The 24,482-nt window shown below is 33.8% G+C and overlaps 1 protein-coding gene across 1 annotated transcript; it reads right to left on the reverse strand.

Annotated features, from left to right (window-relative positions):
* Positions 1–13,242: 13,242 nt before the first annotated feature.
* On the reverse strand, positions 13,243–13,992 carry LOC149264202 (uncharacterized). The gene is made up of 2 exons (XM_089397298.1): positions 13,783–13,992; positions 13,243–13,641 (listed from the first exon to the last, which is right to left on the reverse strand). The coding sequence occupies exons 1-2, from the start codon at positions 13,990–13,992 to the stop codon at positions 13,243–13,245; spliced, it is 609 nt and encodes a 202-aa protein (XP_089253424.1).
* Positions 13,993–24,482: the final 10,490 nt, after the last annotated feature.

The following is a 24,482-nucleotide window of genomic DNA, read 5'->3' on the forward strand; positions in this document are numbered from 1 at the left end:
ATTTTTATAATACAAAACATGTAAGATAAAAAAATAATATTTTTTTATATTTTTCTATGAATGTAAATTTCTAAAATATCTATTTCCAAAGCAAAGCACTAAGCTTTCGTTTAAACCATATTCAAGTAACTAAAACAGAAATCAATTCTCTTATTTAAAAAGAGACAATGATGGAGTTATCAACATAATGTCAATGATGTCTGCTAAGACGGGATATACTAAAAGAAGATTAATATTCTAATTAATTTAAGTCAATTTCTTTGTACACTTTGTATGGAAGTATTCAAAATGATTAAAAAACTCTATAATAAGAAAGATAGGAATTTGTAAATGGAATGAATACGAAAATGGAAATACTAATTTATTTATGGTTATCTATTTGTGAGCATTTAATAATGGATCAAACCATATCCAAAACACAACTAAAATATAAACACAACCAAAATTTAAAACTAAAATATCTCAACAGATCACTTTAATAAGAAATTATTTTCAAACATTGTAATCAATGGTGTTTTTCAACAAAGAATATATCAATCATTAACTCATATAAATTAACGCATCTGAATGTTTGTGATACATTAACATAATTTATTGTTCAAACATGTGGATATTACAATTTAAGTTGGAATGTCCATTAAAATAGTTTATTGTTCAAACATGTGGATATTAGAATCTCGGTTGGAATGTTCACATTATCTTCCGAGATAATATAAAATTGTTTAAATTATTGTAGATGATAAGAAATTTTCATAAAAGGAACGAAAATATTTTTGTACTTTTAGTTTTTATTTCACTAAGGAGTATATCACTAATTTCACAGTCAGTGGATTGAATTTTTGTAATTTTAATCAAACTATTGGGAAAATGCTAAATATTTCTATTTTTTAAATTCAAAAATAAATTTCTAATTTATAGATTTATTTTTTTATTTTTTTATAATTTTCGATTGGTTGAGTGAACTGTGATGGGACATAATTTCCCTAGTGGAGGGAAATTTATTTTTGGTATTTGTCATTCCTGAAAAATCATTTTTTAAATAAAAAAATGGATAATTTTGTATAAGTGCTTTGACATTGTTATACTTGAAACTACTATTGTTCTACTCAATGATGCTAGAACTAATAGACTTCCTAGTTAATTACGTGAGCATCGGAGAGGGTGGCTAAACAAATATGTGGAGAGAAGTGCACGAGAAAGGATGTGTGGAGAGATTGTGCGTGCGTATGCTTGTTAAAAAGCAAGGACTATATCGAGTGAATATTTCTTCCTCCACATAAGGCTAATTTAATACGTGGAGTCAAGGCATTAAAAAAAAGCATAATTTAATTAGTAATTTCTCTATCCAATGATCTAAGAACTAAAGAGAAATATGTAGGAAAAGCTTTTATATATTGATTTTCTATGAAACTTCTACTATTTTGTTGTGCGGGGGAAGGGTGTGTGGTAATGGTCACTTGCATAAATGAGGGGCAAGGAGGGTTGAAAAATATGTGGAGGAAGGAGAACAAGTGTGTGCAAATTGCGGGAAAATGGGTGTGCAAAGAAATTGTGTGTGGTGGGGTTTTCTAAAGAGAAGAGATTGTATCAAATGGAGTTTTCTTTCCATAAAAGACTAATTTAATATCCTTAAGGCTAATTAACGATTAAGGCTATGCACAAGGAATGATTCGGTCCTCATTTTACACACGTATCTCCCACAAGACAATAAATATTATTAATTAATTAATAATGTGGGATGGGGTTGGAGAGCGAACTTTATTTTGTACACATGGAACTATTTAAAATTTTAAGTAGAAACTTAGTATCCAATATTAAAAGAAGTTTCCTTTTGATGTGTGTGAAAAAGGAGTGTTCTATGAGAGAATAGGTGTGTGGAGCAAGGAACATAAACTTTAATTCATAACATGAGATAAACTTTCATATGTAATGTTGTGGTCCTCCACATAAATTTCTTGTCGGTAAATTTACTCCATAACCTTTCTGTCATATGTTTTCAAATACTAAGTGCATTTGTGATCTTACATTGGAGAATTAGAAATTATTTTCAAATATTCAATGAAGTGTCGTTTTAAGTTAGTGTTGCAATAAACTAAGCAATGCCCTAGATATCTATTAAAAATAATCCATGGTTTATATTCCGTGTTGATATTTACACAGATTTGTTTTATAATTTTTCTTAGGATTCTATGAAATATATTTCACAAGGAATACAAGATTTATTTTTTCAAAGTGAAGAGATACAAAACAAGCTTTCATTGTGTTTATTCCACGCATCTGCATCTTCACACCTTGAGTACTGAAAGTTTCTCTCATATCTCATAGTGAAATTGATGTATTATTTTTTTGGGGACTCAAATTTGTGGGCACGACTTTAACAATTTCAACAATCAATGGTAGAAGTGAATCTCAAGAAATCAATAAGAACTATAATTGGAGCTTTTAGCACTGAAAAATGGTTTTTACTATTCTATAATCTATCTCATACTAAATACATCTCACTATCCTTAGTATTCATAGACAAAGGTCATTCAATCCTATACCTATTTGTCTCTCTACAAATATTACTTGCGATTTAATACTATAATTTATTTACATCAAATCACAATATGGAGAGAAGTGTAAGAGAATGGATGTGTGGAGAGATTGTGTGTGGGTGAGTTTGTTAAAGAGCAAGGACTATATCCAGTGAGGTTTTCTTCCTCCACATAAGGCTAATTTAATACATGGAGTCAAGGCATTGAAAAAGAAAGGATAATTTCATTAGTAAGTGCTCTGTCCAACAAAACTAGAACTGAAGAGAAATATGCAAGAAAAGCTTTTATATATTAATTTGCTATGAAAGTTCTCCTATTTTGTTGTGCGGGTGAAGGGTGTGTGGGAAAGGTTGTTTGCACAAGTGAGGGGTGGGGAGGGTTGAAAAAATATGTTGAGGAAGGAGAATGGGTGTGTGGGAAATGCAGGAAAAGGGGTGTGTAATGAAATTGTTTGTGGAGGGGTTTGTTAAAGAGAAGAGAGTATATCAAGCGGTGTTTGTTTTTCCATAATAAGACAAATTTAATATTCTTAAGTCTAAATAATCGATTAAGGCGATGCAGAAGGAATGATTCGGTCCTCATTTTACACACATCTATCCCAAAAGACAATAAATATTACTAATTAATTAATAATATGGGATGGTGTTGCAGAGGGACCTTTATTTTGTACACATGAAACTATTTAAACTTTTAAGTAGAAACTTAGTTTCCAATAATAAAAGAAGTGACTTTTTAATGCATGTGAAAACATAGTGTTGTATGAGAGAATAGGTGTGTGGAGCAAGGAATATAAACATTAATTCATAATGTGAGAGAAACTTTCATCTACAATTTTGTGGTCCTTCATATAAATTTCCTGTCGGTAAATTTATTCCACACCCATTCCTGTTAGACGCTTTCAAATACCATGTGCATTTGTGATCTTACATTGGATAATTAAATAATTATTATCAAATATTCAATGAAGTTTCTCTTTAAGTCAGTGTTGCAATAAACTAAGAAAATCCCTAGACATATATTGAAAATAATCCACGGTTTATATTCCGTGTTGATATTTACACATAATTTATGATAACTTTTCTCAGGATTCTATGAAATATATTTCACAAGCAATAAAAAATTTATTTTTTCGAAGTGAAGAGATAAAAAAACAAGCTTTCATTGTGTTTATTCTGCACATGTACATCTTCACACCTTGTGTAATGCAAGTTTCTTTCATATCTCATAGTGAAATTGATGTATTAATTTTTTGGGACTTAAATTTGTGGTCTCAACTTTAACAATTTCAACCATAAAGGTAGATATGAAGCTCAAGAAATCAATAAGAACTATAATTGGATCTTTTAGCACTGGAAAACACTTTTTACTATTCTATAATTTGTCTCATACTAAATACGTCTCACTATCCTTAGTATTCATAGACGGAGGTCATTCAATCCTATACCTATTTATCTCTATACAAATATTACTGGCGATTTAATACTGTAGTTTCTTTACATCAACCCACAATAATTTCCACAAACTACACCTCCACATTTTATGTAATGAAATTCATATTAAGCAGCTCGATTAAATGGAACCAAGGTAATTTAGTATGTAGAATGCATAGAGATTTCATTGTGTGGAGTTTTATTTGCACTTCCTTTGCACAATTAAAGATTATTGCACTATCATTTGACCTACCTCATTGTGAAGGGTCTTCATTTTCCATTTTCATAATTGTTTCTATAATCTGTCACCTCTAATGGTAGTTATCAAGTCCACAATTTGTCACATCTTTTGGTAGCAATCAATATGAAATTGCAATTAAGGCAGTGTGGGACTCTTTGTTTATACAACCAGTAACTAGAAAGAATTTGAAACATTTTCGATGAATATAATGTTTTCAACTTACTCTTTAAACCTTGAAAATTACAGGACCTCTCGAGCGCCAACTCATTTAGATGAAATCTCGTTGAACTTTAAATTGGTCCCAATAATTAAAGTTAATATTTCTCCCTCATGTAAGATTGTTGTGTGGAGGTGTGGAAGAATCGCAATGAAAATTTCTTCCCTAAACATATTTACCGATCAAACAAGAAAATTACCAATTACCCTTTTTTTTGAGGTAGCAAAAGAATCACCCAATTTTGAAAAGTGGTTATTCAGAATACACATTTTTTAGCATATTTTTGGTACTTTAAATTTTCTTATGTATCATGTGTGACTTTTTTTTTTTTAATTTAATGTGAGCTTTTTTCATGCTAATTTTAAAAAGTGTTGATGCAGCATCAACTCCTTTTTTGTAGAGGGTTTATTTTTGACACTTTAAATTTTCTAATGTCTTCTTCTTCCCTGATAAATTTATTTTTAAGTTTATTTATTTATTTTTTTTTCTATTTTTATTTTCACTTATTTTTATAATGAAATCTTCATTTTTTTCATATAGTTAAAAAATAAAAAAAGGTCAATATTTTAAAGTTGGTATTTTCTATATGTTTATGTAATCTTAATTAATATTTCAATACACATCAAATAATTGTCATTAAAAAAACAATAAATTTAAACATTTGACAAAAAAATATACATTTTCAATATAAATATAATGAAAAAAATACATATTTTGAGACTTTTTGTTAAAAATGACATGTCAAATAAACGATTTTTTATGGGAAACTCTTAATAAATAACTTTTAAAAAATAACATTTTTTTTATGAATTTTATGTTAAAAATTAATAGTAATCACAATTTTGTTTACAAAAATAATGATTCACATAAAATTAAAATGAAAATCAAATAATAAAAATAATAAGCATATAAGAACAATAATCAAATACTCATTCTTCTCATAAAATCTCAAAGTCAAAACACTACAAGTAAAACTAATGAATAACTCTAAAAATTGAGCTTGATTTTCAAGCATAACTTAAAGTTCAGAATCAATATCATATAATGCATGTTCATAATCTTCTAGAGCTTCATTATTGTCTTCTTCTACACCATTTTCTTTTTTATTTTTGACATTTTCCTCTTCTAATGGATCTTTCATGTCTGCAGATCTCCCAAAGTGTCATTTTCCAATCATTTCATATCATGGTGGTTGAGGTTCCTTCGCCTATTTTGCCACATGCGATTCATTAAAAAATTCTTTCTTCAAACCAGCTTCTTGCATTGCATCTGGAAGAAATTGAAGAGAATTAATTCTTTGGTGGAGAAAATTGCATTGTAGCGGGTCTTTTTCAATGGTAGCACAATTTATTCCTTTTTGTAGGCAATAGGCTAGTGTTGTACCTAATCATCAAGCAAAAAATAAATAATTAAGTAAATTAGTATAAACACATAAAAACTAAAAAGGAATATATTAAAAATTCATTTCATATAATAAAACTTACCTGAACCTGAGAATAAATCCAAAACCCAATCTCCTTCATTTCAACATAAATCTATGATATAGTTAATCAATGCTTGTGGTTTTTGATAAATGTTAATTGTCTCTCTTTCATCTTTATCTTCATATAGTAGCTTTCGTATGACAACATCATGAACCAATACTTGGCTATGAATTTTTCCATCTACTCAATTCAGAAGAATAGGCTTATAACTATAATTTTTTGTCCAACATTCAACATGGATGAACTCACAATCACGTATAATTTGTTGATCTATGGAAGAAATAAGATTTGAATTTTTCATATAACATGACATAGTATAAATTTAATTAACTTGTAAATAATTTTTTTTTAACATTAATCAAACATACAATTTCAATTTCTTATCATGTAAGCAAGATCCTTGAGTTTTCTTTTCCTTTGAAGCTTGTTAATAACATCGCAAATTTTGTGTCTAAATGAAATGTCACAAATCTCGAAAGTTGTGGTGTTGTGACTTCTTGAAATATCGTAACTACTATATTAAAAACTTGAAAAGTATAAGGCTCACTATCATATCCAATGTCTCAGAAATTGAAACCATGAGAAATGTTTGCAATAACCATGGCATATTCCCTTTTAGGTATGAGTTTTTAAATGTCTTCACAATCACCTTGTATTTTTGATATTGGATAGTGTCGAGCCCATTCCAAATGAAACGAGTAAGAGTAGGATCAAGTTCAACATTCCTAAGACGCTGCTTTCTCAGCATTTCCAACTTAAATTTTTTAATAAATCTTTTGAAAGTATTTGGTACTCCATTTGTATCCTTCTTCTCCATTTTTAATGAAATAAACAAATATATGCATAAGTAATAAAATAAAAATAGTTTACATATGAATAAAATGAATGTAAAAATCAACATACATTTTTTAATGCAAGACACAAATATTTAAGTGTTGATGTAGAAATTGATTCTGGGTAGTTGCGTACAACATCATTCCAACTATCTTCATTCAATATTTTAACCATATGTTCTTGTATTTTCAAATAAATCTGATGACTTAGTAAATAAAGTAAAAAATGTTAATATAGTGATATGTATAAAAAATATTACCAACAACAATATGTTATATTTAAAAGAAAATTATAATCCAAAAAAAATGTATAAATAATTCAACAAAAATACTTTTGAAATTCCAAGAACATTTTGTCCAATAATAATTCACTTGACTTCACACGACATAGTATTATTTGACTAGTTTGTCATCCTTCACTCCTTTCAATATTATCCAAGGTGTGATAGTCATATCATCTAGAAGTTTCTTCATTTCAGGACCTGTCTTACTGTTGGTACATATTATGGGTTTTGAAATTTTAACCTTCTAACTTTTTATACTAATATTTTCCCACATGTCGAAAATCTCATCAATCAATTACCATATCTCCCTAGTTCTAAATGCCAAGTTATCCATGCCTCTAAATAAATTTGAATTTACTTTGTCACATTTTGAATTGATTTTATCCTCAATTTGATAACCTATTTCCTTATAACATTCCTTCCGAAAGCTTAGACTGATTTTTGTCTTTCCCCACCACATTTTTCTACAAATTCATTATGAATAAATATGACTCTTTTGATGAAATTCATAGGAATTCTATACTCATTATCTATGTTATCATCCCATGCCAATATTTTTTTTTTTGTTTTTGTTAAACCAACACGAATGATACGTTTCATTGTTTCAAAAAGAGAGTTATTGGGATATTCCTCAATCAATTGTCTTTTGGCCTTTGTTGAATGGTTCTGTCTAATTTCATAATATTTGTATTCAAAACATTGTGTCCTCTCAAATTCCTCTCTGTTGGAAACTTTATTTGGATAAACAAGAACCACATAATCCACCACATGTGGATATGGATTGTACCTGAACAATGTTTTCAATTTATGGACATGTAGGTGATGTGTCTTTCTAATTTGATATTGAGATTGTCCTTCATTTGGACTATAGAATTGGATAACATTAAACTAAAATGTTTTTCCATCATTAATTAATTTATTCTTCATCAAGTGATCTCGAATGGCATTTTTTATTTGTTATGATTTCTCTGCTATATTTAGACTTTCACTTTGATCTTCAGTGTTGCCCATGATTTTTATAGATTGAGAAACTTTTGATTTCTTCTTCTTACTGGTTAACATATCTTCTTCTAGATAAGCAATCTCCTCATCATTAACTCGAAGAGAGACATTCGTATCCATTTTTCTTTTTAGTGTTTTATTTCTTTTCTCCTTTTAAAAAACACTCTAATCTCCTCCTCATTAATGGTGACATATTTTGCAGCTTCAGCTTCAATTTCCACATCTTCAAAAGCAACATGTTTAACTTTACTATATTGATCCACCTTATGGATTCTTTGTTAATCCCTTGTATGTACTGTTGTAGTTTCATGAGTTATTGCTTTTTGCTTCCTTCTCCTTTCTTCTTTTGTCTCTGTGTGGAAACTACTGATCATGTTCATAATATTTGGATCTAGATAATAAATACCCTCCAACATGATTGAAATACTCTCAAAAAAATCCTATCAAACAAAATACAATATGTCAATGATCAATAATTTATACAAAATTTAATGATCCTTACAATAATGCATAAAAAATAAATATAAATAAGGATATTTACAATGTTATTTGAAATGTTGGCTGTGATTTCTTCACACAATTGTGTAGATTATTCATATGTGTCATACTTGACTTTTAAGAGACGATATCTAACCTTGATGTGACCCATCCCACACGAGCCCACACTTACACGTAGTCTCGGCTTTACACTTGGTTTTGGGCTTTATGACGTGGCATATTTGTTTGTTGTTTCTGGCGGTTGTATGTAATGTGGGTAATAGATATTTTGTGTTGGAAAGTGGGAAAGATTTAATGCATCATTCAATTCCCAGCTGCAATTCTCGGGCCTGGTTCCCTCCATTTGGTCTTTGCCCAAAGTGCCTTTGTTGTCTGGTCATTCGCAATTTTTCTATGTTATGCTGTTGTGCGGTCCGGTGAGGGTTTGGTTGCTACTCTGTATGGCTTTGCCTCAGGTGCATATGGCAGTCTCTAGTTTCCCTTTGGGTGTGGTGGCAAGTAAATGCCGACCTTCCGAGCTTGGTTGCAGGGTTTTCTATGGACTTCTCCTGTGGCACGAATCTACCTGGGTTCTGGAGGTGCGCTTGCTCAAACTCTTTTCAGAAAGTAAGTTCCTCGGCCTTGTTCAGTCGTTTGGTTTTTGGAATCTGGTTTCTCATCTGGTAATTTCCCCTTGCTGTTTTTCTTACTGCTTCTGGCCTCTACTTGATTTGTAAAATGGGTTAACTGTTGGTGCCTTTGAACTCAGGTAACAGGGCATTGGTCTTCCATGGTTGCAAACAGGTAAATGGTCCTCTCCTTGATTTACTCTGATCTTCTTCTGGCATTGAAACTGACCTGGAATGCTCCTTCTGTCTCAGGCTCTGTCAATTTGTCAGCGGCTCTGTTCCACAGACTCCTTGGTCCGGCTTACTCAGGTACGTTATAGCTACACTCAGCTTCTATTTGGCTTCATGCTTCAGGTCTCACTGTAACAGTGTGTTAACGGAACTTTGTTTGGTTTGTGCAGGTCTGTGGTTTGACCTGGGCACGTGGATTCCTTACGGTTCGGTCTTCAAATGTAACAACCCTTTGTCGGTAGGCTCTGGTTCTTGAGATCCGTCAATTTATAGTTAGGGTTTTGTTTTGGTCCCTGTAGGGTTTGTCATTTGCTGTCAGGTAGTCACATTCAGTCCGCATCTCTTTCAAGGATGAAACCTGAACCTGGCTTTGGCCTCTGTTTTGGTTAGCTGTTCCGTTTTTGGTTAAAAGAACTGGTCCCTGTTATGAAACCCTAGACTAGGGTTTGTCCATTCTATGGACACTGACATTGGTCTTTTTATTTATAAATGACTGTAATTTGTGTATGGTTTGAACAATAGCATTATGGATATAATTCTGTGGATCTTTCTTTACTTATGAAAATTTGAAAGGTTCCTCAGAAGTTACCTGTGTTGTATTCTGTTTCCTCCAGCACTCTGTTTCGCTATAATATCATCAGTAATTCCGTTGTGCTTTATTGTTCTCATTACGCTCTCCACTTGCGTGTTCTCGTTCTGCTGTATGTGTGAATTCATTCTTGGTTGCTGTTCGATGGGAATATTAAGAAATACGACTTACAGTGGTCTGTCTTAGTCTGCTAGAACTGTTCTTAACAATACGATAGATAAAGATACAGTATTACAGTGATATGAAATGATATAGATGGACAATTTAGAAATAAGATCTGTATTTTCTTTTATTTCTTTATTATGAAATTGCTGAACCTTTCTCTTGTTTTACATTGCTGCTTTTATACATCTTTGGTTTACAGTTAATTGAAACTGCAATTGCTTTCAGTTGAACAGAAATGATATGGTTGTGTAACTACAATTCGGTTGACATTACAAGATCTTTATTTAGACAATTTTTGTCTTTTCTTCTTTAAGTTGACAGATCAATTTTTAAACTACTGTTTATTACTATTTGGACCATAACAACCCTAACCATCCATTTAAATTTGACTAACATAGCAACTAAAAGTAAAATAAAATAAAATCCTATCTCATGACCTGATAAACTAATCATAAAAAAAAAATCCAAATACTCAAACAACCTTCCAACCTAGCAGAGACTTCACCTGGTCATGGTGAGCTGGATGCTCCTGCATCAAGCTCCCAGGGAAAAAAGAAATCATGGCTCCAGTCCATGAGCTTCTCGACTGAAGAACCTGTCTGTTCAATCTGCCTAGCATCAAGCCACGAACTGTCCTCAATAGGACGGTCCTTCCACTTGACTAGGTACTGCACATACTCCTTCCGCCGAGTCCATTTAACCACCTGAGTTTTGAGAATTCTTTGGATCTCAGAAGGTTGAACGTAAGGCATCTGTCTCTTCCAAGCTTCTCCTTCATCTTGGGTATCTGTGTAGGTCGCGTGGTTCCATCTTCTTCTCCTCTGGGTCAGCTGTATAAGGGAACAGGTCTGCTACGTTAAAGATAGGTGAAATGCCTATTCCGGGTGGCAACTGTATCTCGTAGGCATTCGCCGAAAATTTCCAAAGGACTTTGCAAGGTCCTATCTTTTTATACTTCAATTTATTGTACGTACCTTTAGGGAAGCGTTCTTTGCGCAAATGTGCGAGGACTTCATCCCCCACGTCAAACTGTACTTCCCTTCTCTTCAAATCTACTCACTGTTTATACTTTAAGCTGTTGTCCTGCAATCTAATTTTTCCCTGTACATGCAAATCTCTCATTGTGTTAGAAAAATCTTTTCCATATGCACTTCGCCTTTCCTACAGTCCAAGGTCTCGCAGTTCATGCACTCTGTGAGGATGCATGCCGTACAAGATCTGAAATGGGCTGAAACCTGTGTTGCGGTTAGGCGAGTCATTATAAGCGAACTCTACCTGTGTAAGTGCTTAATCTCACATCCGCGAATTCTCTCCAACCAAGCTTCATAACAGGTTTCCCAAACTCCTGTTTAGAACCTCTGTTTTCCCGTCGGTTTGCGGGTGATATGCAGAACTGTAGCTTAGCTGTGTGTCCATTTTTTTCCATAAGGTACGCCAAAAGTGTCCCGTGAACTTCACATCCCTATCTGAAAGGATAGATTTAGGCAATCCATGTAACTTGACAATCTCATTGAAAAACAAGTGGGCCACGTGGGTGGCATCACTGGTTTTTCTGCAAGGAATAAAATGCGCCATTTTTTAGAACCTGTCCACTACTACCATTACTGAGTCGTAACTTCTCTGATTCTTAGGTAGGCCTAAGACGAAGTCCAAGTTGACTGAGTCCCACGGTCTACCTGGAGTAGGTAACGGTGTATACAGTCTTGTGTTTTGACTGTGACCCTTTGCTAACTGGCACACTTTGCATCTGGCCAAAAATTGTTGTACATCTCACCACATCTTTTGCCAAAAGTAGAAATGACTAAGCTGCTCGAGTGTCTTGTCCATGCTGAAATGTCCAGCCAAACCTCCACTATGCTTCTCTCGAATAATATTCTCCCTCATCGAGCAGTCAGGTATGCACAACTGTCCTCCCTTAAACGGAAACTTCTACTGTAGATTGTAGTCCAACCAAGGACTGTTATCCCTCAATAAGGGATTCTGACATGCCTCATAGGCCTCCTTAAAATCCGTATCAGTCTGGTATAAGTCCTGTAAGTGCTCAAAACCCAGCACCTGCATAGTGCTTTCCTGTAGAAGTAAAGCTTTCCTACTTAGCACATCTGCTACCTTATTTGCTTGCCCACTAATATGCTTCAATACGAAATTGAAACTCTGCAAATACTCCACCCATTTGGCATGTTTGTGGTTCAGCTTGTGTTGCTGCATTACATACTGTAGTGCAGAATTATCTGAAAACAACACAAATTCATTTCCCAATAGATAATGCCTCCAGTGTTTTAATGCCTATATAACAGCATAGAATTCCTTATGATATGATGAATATTTATGTCGACACTCATTCAGTTTCTCATTGAAAAATGCTACAGGCTTATCCTCTTGGATGAGTACAGCTCCTATTGTTGTGCCGCTAGCATCACAACAAACCTGAAATAATTTCTTGAAATCCGGAAATCTCAGGATCAGCCTCTCAGTGATCTTTCGCTTTAACTACTGGAAACTTCTCTCTGCTGCCTCTGTCCATCGAAAAGGTTGGTTAGCCTTTTTGATGGTGTCCAGCATAGGTGCACAAATTTCGCTGAAATTCTTTATGAATTTCGTGTAAAAAATTGCTAATCCATGAAAGCTACATACCTCAAATAAATTTTTCGGAGATGGTGAATTCACTATCGCTACCACCTTCTCTGGATCCATCTTCAGTTCATTCTCTGCTATTACAAACCCCAAATAAATCAATTCCTTATGCATAAAAGTACATTTCTTCAAATTTATTAGCAATTTATTCTGCTACAATTTCTCCAGCACCTTATGCACATGTTGAAGGTGTTCTCCCCTTGTCCTGCTGAAAATAAGTATGTCATCCAAATATACTATCACAAACTTTCCAATGTACTCCTTCAGCATCTCATTCATTAACCTCATGAATGTACTGGGTGCATTACTTAGGCCAAATGGCATGACCAGCCATTTGTACAGCCCCTCATTCGTCTTAAAGGATGTCTTCCATTCGTCCCCCTCTCGTATCCGAATCCAATGGTACCCGCTCTTCAAGTATATCTTAGAGAAATAAGCTGCCCCGCTTAAACAATCCATCATATCATCCATCTGTGGCAGTGGAAACCTCTACCAAATGGTGATTTTATTGATGGCCCTTGAGTCGATGCACATCCACCACTCTCCTCCCTTCTTGGGAGCGAGGACTGTTGGAACAGCACAAGGGCTTAAGCTTTCCCTTATCAATCCCTTGTCCAACAGTTCTTGCACTTGCTTCCTAATTTCCTCATTGTCTTTGGGGCTCATTCGGTATTCCACTTTGTTCGGCAAACTGGCTCCGAGTATGAAGTCCATATGATGACTTATGCTCTGTTTGGGGGGTAATTTGTCTGGCAAGTCATATACAACTATGTCTGTAAGTTCCTGCAACATTTGATGGATCTCTATAGGTAAATCTGATACCTCTGTATGTAACAATATTGTCTTTACTTTCTTTACAACTGCGTAACCTACCTCACTGTCCTCAACCTGTTTTAAAAATTGTTTTCCACTGACCAACAATGTTCTTGGTTCACTAGTCTCTGCTATCCCTTCTTCCTTGATGGGCACAAGCGTATGCTTGATTCCATCCTTAACAAATTTATAACAGTTCGTCAATCCGTCGTGTACCACTTTTCGGTCGTACTGCCAAGGCCTGCCAAGCAGTATGTGACATACATCCATCGGCATGATGTCACAAACGACTTTGTCCTTATATGTGCCTATTTGAAACTCTACCTCGTTCTGTTCATCCACCAGCAACTGTTGACCTTTTTGTAGCCATGAATCTCTGTAAGGTTTGGGATGCTTCAAGCTTTTCAACTCCAATTTTTCCACCATATCTGTGGACACTAAATTATCAGTACTACCACTGTCAATAATTAACTTACAACACTTACCTCGCGACTTACAAATTTTTCTAAACAAAGCCTTCCGCTACGTCTGTTCGGTGACCTCGTTGACTGGTTTTAGCAACACCTTGTGCAGCACTAGAGCTTCCCCTGTCTCTGGAGCATTCTCTGCTTCTTGGGGAGGTGCCGCTGCTTCCTCTGGTTGTGCCACATATGCACCTTGCTGTCCAGCTTGATTTTCTTCTAGACATTCAAACGATTGGTGTCCCCATTTATGACACCTATAACACTGATAACCAGCCCCTCTACCTCAGCCATTTCCCCTGCCTCACTGGGATGACCTACCGCCTCTCATGCTGTCACCTTTGTCTGCTGATCCGGAAGCTTTGGAACTGCTACCTTCCTCATTACTATTAGCAGTCCGGCCTCTGCCATATGACTGGCCTTTCCCCCTACTGGCTCCTCGTCCTCTCTAGGCATTCTGCCTTCTGGTAATTTTCTCTTCAGCCTTCATCGCACTTTGATACGCTTCCTCATTGTTGTTCAGAGACAAAATGTTGATTTCATACAAAATATCTAACCTTAGCCCATTAACATACCTGGTTGTTCTTTTCGCTGTATCCTCTGTATATCCGGCTCGCAAATTCACTCAATAGAACTCCTCCATGTACTCCCTTACCATCAATCCTTTCTGTTTTAGATTCTGAACCTGCCTGTGCAATGCAATCTGATAGTCCCTTGGTAGAAATCTGCCTTTTAACTTGGCCACCATCCTTGACCAGGTTTTAATCAGCGCCTTGTTCAATCTTTTCCTCTCGTTCTGGACACTATCCCACCATAGGGTTGCGTGTCCCTTCAATTTCGTCATATCGAACTTAACTCTACGGTCTTCGCTAACTTCCTCACACTCAAAGTACTTATCCATCTCATTGATCCAATCCAATAAAACTTCGATAGACAAGATGTTGTCATAAGTCGGGAGTTCTGGCTTGGGTTTACTGCTTGCTACCAAAACAGATCTCAACAATCTCACTTCTGCAGACTCACCTTCTGGTCCATCTGCTGCTACTTCAGTTTCCTCTTCACTATCATTGCCTATTTCCGGATCTCTTCGTCTACCTGCCTCTACTGCCTCCAAATGGGCAGCAAGAACTCTAATCTCCTCTCTCAATCCTTCCTCTACCAATCTTCGAACACCTCTGCCACGACCCCACCTTCCTCTCTCCATTCCTCCTACTAACATAAACAACTGCTCTGATACCACTCTGATGTGACCCAGCCCACACGGGCCCACACTTACACGTAGTCTCAGCTTTACACTTGGTTTCGGGCTTTATGACGTGGCGTATTTGTTTGTTGTTTCCGGAGGTTGTATGTAATGTGGGTAATAGATATTTTGTGTTGGAAAGTGGGAACGATTTAATGCATCATTCAATGCCCAGCTGCAATTCTCGGGCCTGGTGCCCTCCGTTTGGTCTTTGCCCAAAGTGCCTTTGTTGTCTAGTCATTCGCGATTGTTCTATGCTATGCTGCTATGCGGTCCGGTGAGGGTTTAGTTGCTACTCTGTATGGCTTTGCCTCAGGCACATATGGTGGTCTCTAGTTTCCCTTTGGGTATGGTGGTAAGTAAATGCCGGACTTCTGAGCTTGGTTGTGGGGTTGTCTATGGACTTCTCCTGTGGCATGAATTTGCCTGGGTTCTGGAGGTGCGCTTGCTCGAACTCTTTTCAGAAAGTAAGTTCTTAAGCCTTGTTCAGTCGTTTGGTTTTTGTAATCTAGTTTCTCATTCGCTAATTTCCCCTTGCTATTGTTCTTATTGCTTTTGGCCTCTGCTCAATTTGTAAAATGGGTTAACTGTTGCTGCCTTTTGAACTCAGGTAATAGGGAATTGGTCTTCCGCAGTTGCAAACAGGTAAATGGTCCTCTCCTTGATTTACTCCGATCTTCTTCGGGTGTTGAAACTGACCTGGAATGCTCCTTCTTTCTCAGGCTCTGTCAATTTTTCAGCGGCTCTGTTCCACAGACTCCTTGGTCCAGCTTACTCAGGTACGTTATAGCTACACTCAGCTTCTATTTGGCTTCATGCTTTAGGTCTCACTGTAACAGTGTGTTAACAGAACTTTGTTTGGTTTGTGCAGGTCTGTGGTTCAACCTAGGCATGTGGATTCCTTACAATTCGGTCTTCAAATGTAACAACCCTTTGCCGATAGGCTTTGGTTCTTGAGATCCGTCAATTTATAGTTAGGGTTTTGTTCTAGTCCTTGGAGGGTTTGTCATTTATTTTCAGGTAGTCACATTCAATTCGTGTCCCTTTCAAGGATGAAACTTGAACCTGACTTCGGCCTCTGTTTTGGTTAGATGTTCCGTTTTTGGTTAAAAGAACGGGTCCTTGTTATGAAACCATAGACTAGGGTTTGTCCGTTCTATGGACGCTGGCACTAGTCTTTTTATTTATAAATGACTGTAATATGTGTATGGTTTGAACAATAGCGTTATGGATACAATTCTGTGGATCTTTCTTTACTTATGAAAATTTGAAAGGTTCCTCAGAAGTTACCTATGTTGTATTCTGTTTCCTCTGGCACTCTATTTCACTATAATATCATCAGTAATTTCGTTGTGCTTTACTGTATCGTTGTGCTCTCCACTTGCGTGTTCTCATTCTGCTATATGTGTGAATTCATTCTTGATTGTTGCTCAATGGGAATATTAAGAAATACAACTTACGGTGGTCGGTCTTAGTCTGCTAGAACTGTTCTTAACAATACGATAGATAAAGATATAGTATTACAGTGATAGGCAATGATACAAATGGGCACTTTAGAAATAAGATCTGTCTTTTATTTTATTTCTTTATTATGAAATTGATGAACCTTTCTCTTGTTTTACATTGCTGCTTTTATACATCTTTGGTTTATAGTTAATTGAAGCTGCAATTGCTTTCAGTTGAATAGAAATGATATGGTTGTGTAACTACAGTTCGGTTGACATTACAAGATCTTTATTTAGACAGTTTTTGTCCTTTCTTCTTTAAGTTGACAGATCAATTTTTAAACTACTATTTATTACTGTTTGGACCATAACAACCCTAACCATCCATTTAACTTTGACTAACATAGAAGCTAAAAGTAAAATAAAATAAAATCCTATCTCATGACCTGATAAACTAATCATAAAAAAAACAATCCAAATACTCAAACAACCTTCCAACCAGGCAGAGACTTCACCCGGTCATGGTGAGCTGGATGCTCCTACATCAAACCTTCTCATTTGTCTTGGGAAATATTGGAAGAACATAAACAATGTTTGCATTTGGCACCAAACATATGTTTCATACTCTGCCCATCACCTCATATGGTTCACCAAAGTTAATCATACCACAAAATAGATAGATATGTTTACTATCATCACTTTCAATATCTTTAACATGCCATATAAAATTTGTTTTATTTATTCTCGTGAATTACTCCATTCGGAAATAATATTGAATATACTTGACAGACATGTTGCTTGAGTTTTACGATGTGTTGAAAATAGCAACAAGAAATGATAAAAATAGAATCCAGAATATTCCAATTTTAATTTCTCTTTGAATTAAAATTGTGAATTAAATCCGAATTTAGTCTCACCAGCTAATTGGAAATAATTAATTAATTCATTATGGATTAATTAGTTGGAGAAATTCAAGTTAGAAGTCTTTTTGAAGTCATGCTACAGTTATCCCTTAAATTAAGGAGATTATCTCTTAATTAAGTAGATAAGATTGAATTATATTTGAGTTGTAATTAGTTAACTCAGTTTACTGAGTTAAGCCAGTAAAATTAGTTCCAAACTATTTGAGGAACTAATTGTGATTTATCAGTCAGTTGATGCATACATGCACTCAACAAGTGTACTCCAGATAACTGAAGATTCCCTCATCAGAAACTCATGCATGTGTATTCAGAGAAATACCCAGTTGAACTAAATTTGAAGGACAGGTTACTATCAATTGCATGTTTTCTCCTATAAAGGAAACTCATGCATGCAGTTAAGGGAAGGTTCCTTGAGGATTGTGCAGTTCTGATAGTGTGTTAGAGCAGTCTTACACTGGGTGAAGGAGATCATCCCAGAGGTAACTGTGCAAGGAAATAAGAGCTTGGAGGGAAGAGAGGAAGGCTTGTGAGAAGATTTGATAGCCTGTGAGCATCCAGGAGGATTGTACTGAGTGCTGGCTAGCTGTGAAAGCTAAGGCTTTGTGTAATTCTGATGTTTTACCACCTTGTATGATAATATAGATAGTGGTGTTTTTTAGCTAAGGCTTTCCCCTAAGTTTTTTCTGTGTTTCATGTGTATTAATTCTTCTTCTTATGGTTATATGTGTTCAGCCCTGATTCAGCTTGATCTTTAAGCTTCTGCAAGTTTGATAGTAGAAGAAGATTATAGTATTTTTCTTTGGTATATTGCATTATCGAGTTAATCTACAGTCATATTTTATACATAGATCTCAGAGGTAGATTTGTAAAGAATTTGCAAGAAATTCTACATGGTATCAGGGCTAGCTGATCTATAAAGAAATTCCTACATGATGTTTCACAGTTTGTGTATGTTCAACAATATTCATAAAGTGTCCAACTGCAACTTTAGATGATGTAATTGTTGTCCTTGTTTCAAGAAACATTCACAAAGACCTTCTTTGATGCCATCTTCCTGATATATATATATATATATATATATATATATATATATATATATATATATATATATATACATATACATATACATATACATATACATATACATATACATATATATATATATACATATATATACATATATATATATATATATAAGTTAATTAAGAAAACACATATATTAATTAAACAAATTAAAAAAAATTAACAATATAAAATTTATTTAAAAACAATATAAATTTAACAATAGTATATTTTTAAACAAAAATTGTAAATAAAAAAATCATTTTTTCTAAACAATATAATTAAAAAATTTAAATATATAAATTTAAAGAAATATTAATTTTTTTAACAATATATTTTTTTTTTAATTGTGGGGCCGAAGGCCCGAGGGTGACCTTGCCTGCGAGCCTTCAGCTTCCCATTGGGTCGAGGGGTTGATTCTTGAAAATAAACCCTTGGCCCAGCAGTTGGCTTGCACAGGCCCAACTAAACCGTGGGTAGGTCTGTTGGGCCTGGATAGGCTTGCCCGCTGGCCTTTGGCCCCCATTTTAAATAAAAAAAAATAAAACAAAAATGATTTTAAAAATAAAAGATAAAAAATAAATTTAAATCTAAAAAAAAATCAAATTGTTTAAAAAAACATGTATGTGGTTTAAAAAAAATTTGATTTTTTTTTTTTGTTTTACATTTAAAAAAAAAAAATCAATAAATAAAACCCTTTTTTTAATGGAATAATTTTATTTTATTATTATTATTATTATTAATTTTTTTTTTTTTTTTCCGTGCAGGAATTGAAATGTCCCCCAAGCCAAATTTAAAAAAAAAAAGTAAAATGTAGAAAAAGAAGTTTAACACTAGTTTTTTCATTTCAAAGGCCTAAAACATATAACTTTTCTTATTTTTTCTTCTAAAAATCCTACAAAATTGATTTTTTTCCATCTTCTTCGCTATAAAAATATTTAAAAAATAGAGTTTTTTATATGGTTTTCCTCGTAAAATATGATAGTGCAAAAAAAACTTCGAAAAAAAAAAAAAAATTGGAGCATAAACGCCATGAAACAATAGATTTTCCCCAAATTCCTCTTGGAATGGTCATAATAGAAGGAAAACTAACCTTTGAAATGTGAAAAGCTCACATTGAATGTGTTATCAATGACAATGCAACTGCTCCACAAAATTGCTGCAAAATTTTTAACAAAACCGAGAATACTTGATGTGATGTGACGAATAGAAACAATGAATGTTATTATATAACGCAAATTTTTTGATTTCTTTAGCATTTCTCGAATGTGGGATTAAAATTAAAATTAAAAAAAATAAAAGATATAGTTAATATTATAGGTTTAGATTAGCTTTTACTCTTTGTGGGATAAAAGATAAAAAATTAATTATAAAAATTAATTTAGTTACGTAGTCAATGTTAAATAATTTAAATGAAAATTTCATTTTAATTTTGAAGGAATGCATTAAACGAATTTTTTTGTGGATATTTTGAATAGAAAGTAGGGTGAAATTTTTCATGACCAAAAGTTTAGTAATATGTTTTCAAGTCAATTTTAGATGAAAATTTTGGACGGAAATATTTCAAATGAAATTTTCAGTAAAAGTTTTTGGAGGGAAACTATGGAAGGAAAATGTTTGGTGAAAATTTTGGAGAGGGGGGGTACTTTAGAGGGAAATTTTCAATCTCTAAGCTACAAGTTGTCATTGGGAGAGAGTGAATTTGTATCATTCAACATCTCCTGGTTGAAAGTCATGGATTCTTCTGATAATGAAGTTTTTCTTTCTGTAGCTTCACCATCCTTGTCACGCAACAACTCAATTCATATTGATGAATATAATAGGAATTATTTCACTATGAATAGAGAGTCAAACTTTGCACTTGGTCTTAATCCTAAGGATGATGAGAGCAACATTGTTGAAGGGTAGTAAAAACAATTTCCTGCGAATAGAGAGTTAATTTTTCCACTTAGTACTAATCATAAGGATTATGAAAGCATCACTGATGAAGGGCTAGATGAAGAATTTGCAGTAAATAGAGAGTCAAATTTTCCACTTAGTCCTAATCCTAAGTATCATGAAAACACCACTGATGAAGGGGGGATAAAAAATTTCCAGAGTCAATTTTTCCGCTTAATCCTAATCCTAAGGGTTATGAGAGCACCACTGATGAAGGGGGATATGAAGATTTTCCAGAGTCAAGTTTTTCACAGTCCTAATCCTAAGGATTATGAGAGCACCACTGAGGAAGGGGAGGGGGAGGACGAAGAATTTCTAGTAAATAAAGATTAAAACTTTCCACTTAGTCCTAATCCTAAGGATTATGAAGGCACCACTATTGAAATGGAGGATGAAGAATTTCTATTAAATAGAAATTCAAAGTTTCCACTTAGTCTTAATCCTAAGGATTATGAGACCACCATTGATGAAGGGGACGATGAAGAATTTCCTACAAATGATAATTTGATTATGAATAGCGAGTCATATTTTCCAGTTAGTCCTAATCCTAAGGATTATGAGAGCACCAGTTATCAAGGGGAGGATGAAGAGATCTTGCAAATTATAATTTTATACGCACAAATGTGAATAATGCATTTTCTCTAAGTTAGTGTTTCAAAGGTACTCATGTTGATGACGAATTGAATCCTCCATGGGAAGCACGAATGAAGATGGTGAAGAATTTCATCCAAGTCATGATTTCCAAAGCGCAGATGTTGGTAGTGATTAATTTCTTTCAAGTGAGGATGGTAATGAATATTTTACAAGCAATGATGGTGATGAATTTCCTTACTATGTTCAAAAGATCACAGTGAGGATAATATTCCTCCTAATGATGCTCAAAATGCTTCTACAAAGGATATTGAAGTGATGGAGACATTACAAGAAGATATTGTATATAGGGGTAAGAGTAGACCTTTTCATATCAATCCAAAATATATCACAAGTAGAATTTCTATTGGTGATCTGATTTAGGTGAATTTTTTCGAAAGGATTGCTTGAAACATATGGATTTCAAGTTTTATTTGGAGCAAAGGAAGAGATATTGTCAATGAATAAAAACATGCAAAATTCATGTTTAGTGGGTTTCATTTAATTGACACTAGCAGGTTATGATTGTCATATTGGGAATGTATTTCTATGTAGAAAGGCTTTCAAAATGTTGCATTCAATTGGTAATTTTTGTTTGTTAAGAATACAAGAAAGACTGGAAAAGAATCCCACATTTTATTCAGAAGTAAATTATAGATGAGAGGTTGGGACATTAGAAAATACTGCAATGTCATGGATAAAAGACTTCTTTTCAATCCATGGATTGTGTATGCCAAATAAAGACATAATACATATTCCAAATAATTTCTCAAGAGGAGAAATATACAACTTATACAGAGAATATGTATAAGGTTTTGAAGGAGATGGTAATTTTATTACATATTCATATTTTACAGGCATATGGAAGAAAAAATTCAAAAATGTTTGTATTCCTAAGAGGACAAGGATGGGGGTTTGCATTACATGTGCTTCTCTTAAATAAAAAAGGGATAAAATGTCAAGGGGAAAAAGGAGGCATGCATTCATAATATTATTTTAAAAAATTGGATAGTTATCAACTATGAAAATATATTTATTAATATGTTTCTTTCATTTTATGTGTAGATTCCGTTGTCAAAGAAATTCAAGAGCATCACAATCAACAAACAAATGAAAATAAAAAATTGTATAAGCATCGAAAGAAGTGTTATGATAATCCAAATAAATATTTGGTTTTGATAATTGATGGTATGGACCAAAACAAAACACTTTTACCACATTTTTTCTGCACACCAAAAAGATTACAAGAGGAAAATTTTATTTAGTTTCACCTGGTTGGTCATATGGTCTTTAATGGGAAGATTTTGCCAAGGGTTTACTTCACAACTCCAAATATTCATAATGACGCAAATTTGACCATAACTATAATCCATGACGTGGTTTCTCATTGGTTTGGTATTCTTCCTGAAGTTTTGAATATGCAATTAGACAACACAAGCCATGAAAATGAAAATAAAGTTGTTTTGGATATCTAAACATGCTTGTTGAATTGGTAATTTTTGAAAAAGGTAAAGGTTGGTTTACTTATTTTTGGGCACACTCATGACCATATTGATCATATTTTCAGTCATTTTTTAGTAACATTTAGGAAGAAGGATTTTGGGAGCCTGCCATCATTAATTGAATGTATTAAGAAATCATACATTCTAGAGCCTGTTTTTCATGTGTTGGAAGAAACTATTGACATGAGAAGGTTTATTCTGGGATCGCATGGTGAGGAGAAATGATTTGAACAACTTAATGACATTAGCTTCTAGCATCAATTTATTATCAAAAAACTTGATGGGAAAATGCTTATATGGGGCAAGAAGTATTCCATTGTTGTAAAATGGGGGTCTTCATCAATTTTAGCAATTTTGAAGTTCAATTAAGATCATCCAATATCTGCATCAAAGATATTACTATTACAATCAGTTGTTGAAATCCATAATGCACAAAGGCATAAGAGAGATATACATTATTTTGAATGCATGGAAGAAATTAAAAGATGTATTAGAGATACATATGAGTACTTTGATGTTGTTGACTCATTTTGGTGGGAGTTTTTTTTCAATAATCAAAGTGATATCATTTCAAGATCAAGAAGTGAAGATACACTTTTGAAGACTCGAATTATTTGGCCACAAAATATGCCAAATGAACATGAGGAAAGACACATTGTTGAACAAAAGAAACTCAAGGTATTATTAATTCTCCACAAGTAGAGGAAATAGAAATCTATATTGGTTCTAGAAGATCACATGCACAATCTAAGGCCATGGAAGAAATTTACAGGGGTTCTGTGCACGATGGTGGGTTGCATGATAGCAATATTAGCAAAAGGAAATCCACTTGGCTATCCATTTTGGGTTTCCAGGGTTCATTAAAGAAAATGAAGATATTACAGCTATTGAAGTACATTGGTTGCCACAAATACCCACTCATTCAATGGTGGGTACAAGCCAAATATGGTAGTTGATAAAACATTGGTAGAAAGAGAAAAATAAAGGGTACAAATATAAATTGTTGCCGCACAAACCTCTTAAAATTTAAGGATGTTGACATACTCTTTTATGACTTCAATTTAACAAAGAGAGGAACTCTTCACTTCAGGACCATAGATATTTTGAAGAAGTTGCTACTAGAAGAAATAGTGTTGAGATGGGATTCTATTGAAACTAGTCGTAGATCTATAAGACTTTTGAAACTTGAAATGGTGGGCATGCATGTTGACTCAGATGAGGAACTAGTTGATGAAAGAGAAGAATATGGGTCATCTTCATCTGCATCCAGTCATTCATTTGAAGATGTCGATTTTGATGGTAAGCTAGAACCTATGAGTGATTTTGAATAAATGTCTAAGACATTTTATGTAACTGATGTTTGCATGGTAACTTGAAATAAATCTTTTAACTTCCATATGATCTTACATGAACTTATGAGTAATTTCTATGTTATTATATTTTTTTAATTACGAAGAATTCATCTCTTTAGAATATCCACAATGCAATGTGATGAGTTACATAAATAATTAATGTTATATTCAATCTACCAAAGTTGATATTTTTCTTAAAAGTAAAAAAAATATTAGAAATTAATGTTGATTTTTAAATTATTTAGTGATATTGTTATGATATTATTTATTGTTGAAAGGTTGGCGACTGGAAGCTAGGGTTTGAAACAGGGGGCGACATCAAAAAACTCATAACCATGGAGGGACAAGGAGGAGGGAGCT

Source organism: Pinus tabuliformis, chromosome 6 (assembly GCF_031772625.1).
Source record: "Pinus tabuliformis cultivar Carrire ecotype Pingquan chromosome 6, CPIR1, whole genome shotgun sequence".
NCBI lineage: Eukaryota > Viridiplantae > Streptophyta > Pinopsida > Pinales > Pinaceae > Pinus > Pinus tabuliformis.